Consider the following 7,429-nt stretch of genomic DNA (forward strand, 5'->3'; position numbering starts at 1 on the left):
GTTGGCTCTGCGTGTTCCAGACCTTTGGGTCTCGGGGCTGTTGCGGTTACAGTGCTTTAAGGTGGTTCTTGGGTGCACAACTAGCAAAACAAAGCGTCTCGAGGAAACCCAGCGTGTCAAGGATGATTACATCCCCTCCAGGAAAACATCGTGGTTTGTTCAAGTGTAAATGCCAAACCCACACCCCGAGGAGCCTCTCTGCTCCTGCCCTGGCTCTGCCTCCTCTGCCGGACGATGGGCTGCGGCGTCCCCTGGCTCAGCGAGCAGATGCTTCTTGCCCACTGGAATTTGGGGGATGCCTGAGGCTTAGACCCAGGAGGGTTTCCAAAAGCCGGGCATGCTTTTTCCAGGGTTGATCCTGTTAAGCATTGCCCGAGTCTCCTGCCTGTCAGCAGAATGAGCCATGCAAGGGGCAGCAGTAGTATTTCACCGTGTTCAGGCTCCTGCTCCCAGCTCGGGCAGGGAGGGCAGGACGTGACCCCCGTCCCTCCTACCTCGCTGGGGGCTGTTGGTTTGGGCGGCTGGCAGTCAGGCAGCAGGCTGGGTGCAAGCCAGAGCCTGGGGTGCCCTGGCCCTGGTGTAGGAAGGGCAAGTGTGTGATGGCTTCTGCTAGCCTGGGCTTGTTTCACCCACTTGCCTTGTGTTTGGTTTCAGGTTGGCGATAAGGTAATGGTCCTGGCTAGGTCAGGGCTCTGGCAAGAAGTGGTGAACGTGCCAGCCAGTCAGACTTTCCTGATGCCCGAGGGGATGAGCTTTGAGGAAGCAGCTGCTCTTCTTGTCAACTACATCACTGCCTACATGATTCTGTTTGACTTTGGGAACCTGAGGCCCAACCAGAGTGTCCTCATCCATATGGCTGCAGGTAAATCCTTCTCGCCAGCCTCTGCCGAGGCTCTTGGCCTCCACATCCGGGTGGCAGGGGATGGGAAGCAATCGGAACGCGGCTGGGCTGACAACGTGTCGCCCACCAGAGGTGCGGGCTCTGTGCTGACCCAGGCACTGGCAAATGCTGAACCCATTTCCCAGCAGCCGGGGTTGGTCCCCCCTGGAGTGTCACAGGATCAGCCTTCCCCAGGCAAAGCCTTTATTCCATACCCTCCCAGCCCTGTGGGATCGATACAGGCAGGGATAATTGACCTATCCAGAGGCTTTTCTGACTGCTGGGGCTGTTTGCTTCTCAGTGTGTCTCACTGGTTTTCAGGTGGTGTGGGAACTGCTGCCATCCAGCTGTGCAAGACTGTAGAAAACGTCACCATTTTTGGCACAGCATCTGCCTCCAAGCATGATTCGCTCAAGGAGGGTGGAGTCGCTCACCCCATTGACTACAGAACGATGGATTACGCAGAGGAGGTCCGGAAAATCTCTCCCAAAGGTACAGTGTGGTGGGGGACTGCTCCAGCCCTTCCGCCCTTCTTTCAGCCGCAAGGAAACCCCTGGTTACTATCCATTCCCTCTAGGTGTTGACATTGTCCTGGACCCCCTGGGAGGATCCGATACATCCAAAGCATTTAACCTCTTGAAGCCGATGGGCAAACTCATCACTTACGGTAAGTGTGAGCAGCGTGTGCGAAGCCCAGCTCCTGCGTAGGGGGGAACGTGTGACGGCGGCGTGGGCATGGATCTGCCCAGGGATGCTCCGCACGGCTCCGAGCCTGGACGCGCGGCGCGCGGGAGCATCGCTGGCCGCTGTGTCGTGGGTCTGTTACCTCGCAGAGGTCTGTAGGTCGCTTTGCTGGGTGAGGCACTGAGGAGTGAGATTTGTGCCTTGTCCCGAGGGCTCTGGTCGCAGGCTCCAAGTCTCTTCCCTCCCGTGGTGAGATCTCTCCCCGAGTACGAGCCGGTGCCTGCAGGGGAAGCTGGAATGTCCTCACGGAGGAATGCTGGCACAGCTGCCTTGTCCAGGCTGACTTAATGCACAGCACTGATAGAGCCTTGCTTTTCTTCTGGAGGATGTGTGGGTGATGAGGCTTGAGGCTACTGAATACTTATCTCTCCATTCCCCGGCCCTAAACACTGTGGGTTTTGTCCTGAAGACAAAGCCCTCACACAGCCCCCAGTGGGATTCCAGACACTTGCACCAGTGTGCTGCTGCTGTTGTCCCAGCCGTGGCAGCGTGGGGCTCCCCTGGAGCAGCCTGGCTGTCGGAGAAGGGGGTGCTGTCCTGCCTGGCTGGATGCGACTTGTCACCCTCTTGCCTCTGCCAGCAGCCAGTCTGGCTGCGCTGCTGCTGCCCTCCCGGGAGGAGCTGGTCTGTAGTTTTGCAGTATATGGGTGCTGATGACCCAAATTCTGCGTATCTGGAGGCTGGGGCAGGTACCCGTTTGGCTGAAGGTCAGCCGGGCAGATCCTGATGTGATCCAGCCCTTCGCTGCGTGAGCGGCTGTTACCTGGCGTGTTGTCTGAGCTGTTGGGTGGGTGCCCGCTGCCTCTGGTGTTGATTCCAGCTCACCTGTGCCTTGTCTTCCTGCTAGGGGTGGCAAACCTGCTCACTGGGCAGAGGAAGAACCTCATGGCTATGGCTAAGACCTGGTGGAACCAGTTCAGCATCAACGCCCTGCAGCTCCTACACCATAACAAGGCTGTGTGTGGCTACCATCTCGGCTACATGGATGAAGAGGTTGAGCTCGTCAGAGGTGTTGTAGCCAAGCTGGTTAGCCTGTACAGCCAAGGCAAAATCAAGCCCAAAATAGACTCTGTATGGCCCTTTGATCAGGTGAGTCTCAGCTGACGCAGGCTGGCAGCTCTCAGACCGCTGGGCAGTTGTTGTCCGCGTGCAGAGCGAGCTCGGAATCGGGGCGAGCACCTCGTTCGTGGGGGCTGACGTGCTGCCCGTGGTCAATGAGCATCTGTTCTCAGACACCCGCTGCCCTTTTCCTTTGAAGACATTAAGGGGGGGCGAAGTGTCTGGGCTCTTCTGCTCCAGTGCGCAGAGCTGGGCGATGCCAGACAGCGTCCCTGCGGAACAGGGCAGGGGCTCAGCTGTGCTCTGTGAGCAGCAGCAGCTCGTGGAGGAGCTGGGCATCCGGCTGGAGCCTGCCCCAATCTGCTCCCTGCGATTAAGCAGGCGGGATGGGTGCTGCTGCCCTTCCATGAGCCCAGGCGGTGAAGCCGAAGGAGGATGCTGGAAGGGAACGGCAGGTTTTTCAGCAGCTCTGCGCTGCTCTGCTCGCTGTTGTTGCATTGATGTGTCCAGGCAGAGCCAGGTTCTTCCCTGGGAAACCCTTTGCTGGGGTAGGACTTGCTGCAGGGGAGCCCAGGACTTGGTAATGATCCGTTGGTGTTAGTACCCGAGAACTAGTCTGATGCAAATGCTTAAGGAAAACTGTCAATTCCAGGCCTGGCCCAGGTGCTGTTTTGGTTAAAAGTGATGAAACCCTGTGCATGGCTTGTTCTGTGGGGATGGCAGAAGCATCGTCCTGGCCATGGGCTGGGTTTCTGCAGTGCCCCCCTCTTTGGGGAGGAAGCTGTGGCGATGCACACTCCGCTCCTCTGCGGTTTGGGTAGCAGAGCATCCTCGTGGTCTGTGAACTCTCCGTTTCCCGTGGGCAGGCTGGGGTAGCAGCCTGACTGTCCAAAATGCGTCTGTGCAGAAGCACCCAAGTGCTTGGTGCTTCTTGGGCTGCCGGGAAAGCTGCCTTCTGGGTGGTCGGGGGGGCAGGGAGGGCCCGACTGCGCTGCGGGGTGGGGCTCACGAGACCCCTGTTGCTTCCAGGTGGCAGATGCCATGAGGCAGATGCAAGAGAAGAAGAATGTTGGGAAGGTCATCCTGGTTCCTGAAGCACCCAAGGAAGAATCCAAAAAAGAAGAGAACTAAGGAGGAGAGATGTGTGCGGATTGTGAATTCATGGCTTAACGCCCTGATCTCTTTGGGACCCGGAAATGGACAGATCAGTAGCTTCCACCCTCACCAGTACGAGAACGTCGTGGTTGAGTTCAGATAAGGTTTGCATGCTCTTGCTGTGGGTCACCCCCTGCCTCCTGCCCTAGCTCTCTGGCTCAAAGCCTGCAGTTTTGTACATCTTTCCAATCACTTGTTTCTCTCCTGAATTTCCAAACTAACCTCACTCTTCTCTGGCAGAGCAGCTGGACTCTCGGGCAGTGGGTGATTGACAACTGCGTAGCCTGTCACTGTGAAGTTGAGGTGACACTGTGGCACCTGCCAAGGGTCTCCACAGAAACCGAGCCTCGCTGAAGCATTGGCACTGTCCCCTTTGAGAAGCTTTTCAGCAGAAGGGGCCAGACTTGGGACGTTTCCTCAACAGCCAGAGGAAAAGCAGGGCTGGCCCAGTTTAATTCCAGCATAGGCTACTCTTCCATTTACACTAACCACGCTCTGTCCCTCTGCTTTCCTAGGCCTCTAACACAGTCAGGTAGTCACCATCATGTCTTTGCCCTGTAAGTAACCATCCTGGCGTTTTGGAGCCTGTGGCATGTTGCACTTGCGGTCACTTCTCTGTGCAGCTGGCAGATAACCTGACAGACTGGGCTGGTCCGTGTCTGAATACGGAAGAAAAGTTTCATTTAGGTGACCTGATCTTGTCCATTTTCTGATTCCAAACTGTACAGGGAGATCTAAACTGTGTCTGATTTTTTTTTTTTTAGAGACCATAAGGACTCAACTGTGTCTTGAGTGACTGGAACAATTGATGTTGGCTCTGTGCTTTGTTATGTTGGGCTCCAAGTTGGTATTGTTAAGGCTAAACTTCACCCTCGTGTTTGTATTTCCAAGGGCTGCAGTGTTGAATCGGGCGTCAGCAGGACGGGAACAAACAAGCCCCGGTTAATGCTTGCTGTGTGCTGGGGAGGTGCTGCTGTTTGGGAAGCGACTGGCAAGAGCCAGTCCTGTGAGCCTGCTTCCCAGGAGCCTGCCCGGCTCCCTGCGGCATTGCCGCTCGGCAGAGGTGCCACCAAGCTACCAGTGCAGATGGTGAATGTCCAGCTCTGGGTCTGGCCCCTGGCCTGGGCGCCCTGAGCAGTTCAGTTGTGCTTTCCATTCTCTCTGGTGAGCGTGTTAGACACCCGCTCAGCCCAGCTCTCACCGGGTTCAGCACTGCAGGGCTTGGCTCTTCTGCCCTGAACCTGTGTCTTGGGAGCCCGGGGCTCTCTGCCAGCACTGAGGGTGTAGAGCTAGAGCTAGGGTGTAAGGGTCTAGAGCTGTGTGCCCTTCTCCCAGGCCAGAATTCCGTTTCTCTTCCTCTTTTCTTTCTTCTGTGCATTTGGAAACGCAGCTCTTCGGAGACCCAAGCCTAGTTCTGTGAGCACTTCAAGTCCTGGGTGGTGCCCCCCTTCCTGCTGGACCCCGTTTTCAGCCCCGAGTGACTGGTGCTGTCTGTGCTTGCTTCCAGGCTTTCTCATGGATTGTAGGTCTGTGGGCGTTCAGCTTCATTTTGAATTTGAAAAGGCAAACCTGAGGGCCAAGACGAGCTGCCCATCCTGGCAGAGCGCAGGAGCAAAGCTGTGCTGCCGGGAGTCCCAAACCCCAGGGAGGGAAGGCGTCTGCTGGGCGAGGGGCCCTGCAGGCAAAGCCCCTCCGGCTCGAGAGCAGCCGAGCCCTGCGCAGGGCTGGTGGTGTGGGCGGGTGGGAAGCATGGCCTCCTCCTCGGCCAGCTCTAGCAGCAGGCTCCCACCCGTCGGGGCAGCCTCAGGTGCCCGGGCTCAGTCCCTCGTTCCGCTGCCTCTTAGACACACGTAGGCACAGCCCACGGGGCCTGGCCCTGGGTAATGTTAAGTGTTAAACCCACCCCATTCCCCACTGCCCCGGGGGAGGGCTGGAGCCCTGTCACAGATCCCTGTTAGTCCATCTCTCAGTCCATCTCTCGCACTGGATATGTGAACTCCATAAACATGGTCTGATGAAACGCACAAGCACAACCTTTGACCTTTCTGAATCCAAAATCTTGCTGCTTCTCCTTCCGGCGTGCCCTGTCATGCTGATATAGCTTAAAACCAACAGTGTCTAATGCTGCTTTACCAGGTCTGACAACAGGACTCTAAATTGCTGAAATGCGAAGTCTGGACCTCTTCCTCCAAGAAAGTGGACTTGATGAAAGAGCGGTGTGCTGAGGTGGTACACAGCCCTGCCCATCTTCAGCTTCTGCACATTGGCGGGGGGAGAACTACCACGCTGCGTTCCACAGTAACATCCTCTCCTGGCTTTTCTCTCGGCTCCGCGCGTGCTCGGTGCCTTACACGCGTGGCCGTGGCGCGGGCGGTGTGGCACGGCCCTCGCAGTCTGTGAAGGAGGAACGTGGGAGCCTTGCAGCTTCCCGTAGGACACCCCTGGCACGCTGCCTTGGGGGATGCCGCAGCAAACTGTCTCAGTGCCTTCTTCTCCGTGCCTCTAAGGACTAGGAAGTCACTGGAGCCTTTTCCATTCTGGCCTTCCAAAGCATTGCCAAAAACCTGTTAGGACTCTTGTAGCTCTGCTCTGTGAACACTGGTGGTGCAGTCTGACCTGCCGTGAATGTGACTCTCCCTTTCCCTGTCTCGCAGCCTTCCCAGGGCCGTCCCGGCGGTCCTGTGCCCCCAGCCCAGCAGAGCCATCGCAGAGCCCTTGTCTGGCCCCGGGCAGCTGCTTGGCTCCAGCCAGTGCTCCCGTGAGGCCTTATCTGCTGCCTCGGCTCTCTGGAGACAGCTGGCTCCCAGCTCCTTGGGAGCTGCTCCTGTATCTTCTACCTGCAAATTCCAGAAGCCCTTATCGGGCAGGAGTGCTAAGCAGCCGCTCTCTGGGGGGGTTTAGCACTGACTGGTTTGTGTCCCTTGGTAGCAACAACATTTTCCACAGAAGGAGCGAGGTGGAATGTGACCTTGCTCGGTCGCTATCAGTGCTCTGCTCTGGTGCTTGTGGTTTGGGTTTGCTGGGGTTTTGTTCCTTTTTTTTCTTCTACAGACAAACTTTTTACAGGCCGATATGCATAGAACCACTGTAAAACAACGTCAAGTGTCTTAACTCAGTAGTGTTAACCAGCAGGTTTGTACACTAAGGACCAAAGCGAAAAACCAAACCCCTGGGATAAAAAATCATTCCGCTCAGTGTTGCTTCGCAGTTTGGGGCAGGTCGAGCTGTCGCGGAAGCGGGAGATTCCTGTGCGTAACCTGTGCGTGCCGTTCCAGCTCTCCAAGTGCAATTTAACGCTGATTTTTACCGATTGTCTGACCCGAAGGTCGTGCGTGAGGAGTCCAGGAGAAAGCGTGGGGAGTTTGGGAGCAGAGAAGCGTCCCCGGCTGTGCCCACTGCCGCGGGGGCTGCCCGGCGCGGGGCTGCCGGTGCCGCTCCTGTCTCGTTACTGGTCGCCTTCCCGGGCTGGTACTGCTGTCCTCGGACAAAGCTCCGTTGCCATCACCAGGAGCTTTTGTCAGGGGTTGGCCGGTTCCTCCCGAGCTGTTGGCGTGTGCTGGTGGGGGGCAGCGGCCGCCGCTCGCGCGGCGC

The 7,429-nt window shown here is 57.3% G+C and overlaps 1 protein-coding gene across 1 annotated transcript; it reads left to right on the forward strand.

The window, feature by feature from the left end:
• Positions 1 to 654: 654 nt before the first annotated feature.
• On the forward strand, positions 655 to 3,976 carry VAT1 (vesicle amine transport 1; the record flags this gene model as incomplete). Its single annotated transcript, XM_010161043.1, has 5 exons — positions 655 to 862; positions 1,202 to 1,372; positions 1,458 to 1,547; positions 2,472 to 2,713; positions 3,713 to 3,976. Coding segments are annotated over 5 exons (813 nt in total), but the record flags the coding sequence as incomplete, so codon positions are not given.
• Positions 3,977 to 7,429: the final 3,453 nt, after the last annotated feature.

This window comes from Eurypyga helias, unplaced genomic scaffold, assembly GCF_000690775.1.
Source record: "Eurypyga helias isolate BGI_N326 unplaced genomic scaffold, ASM69077v1 scaffold30300, whole genome shotgun sequence".
Lineage (NCBI taxonomy): Eukaryota > Metazoa > Chordata > Aves > Eurypygiformes > Eurypygidae > Eurypyga > Eurypyga helias.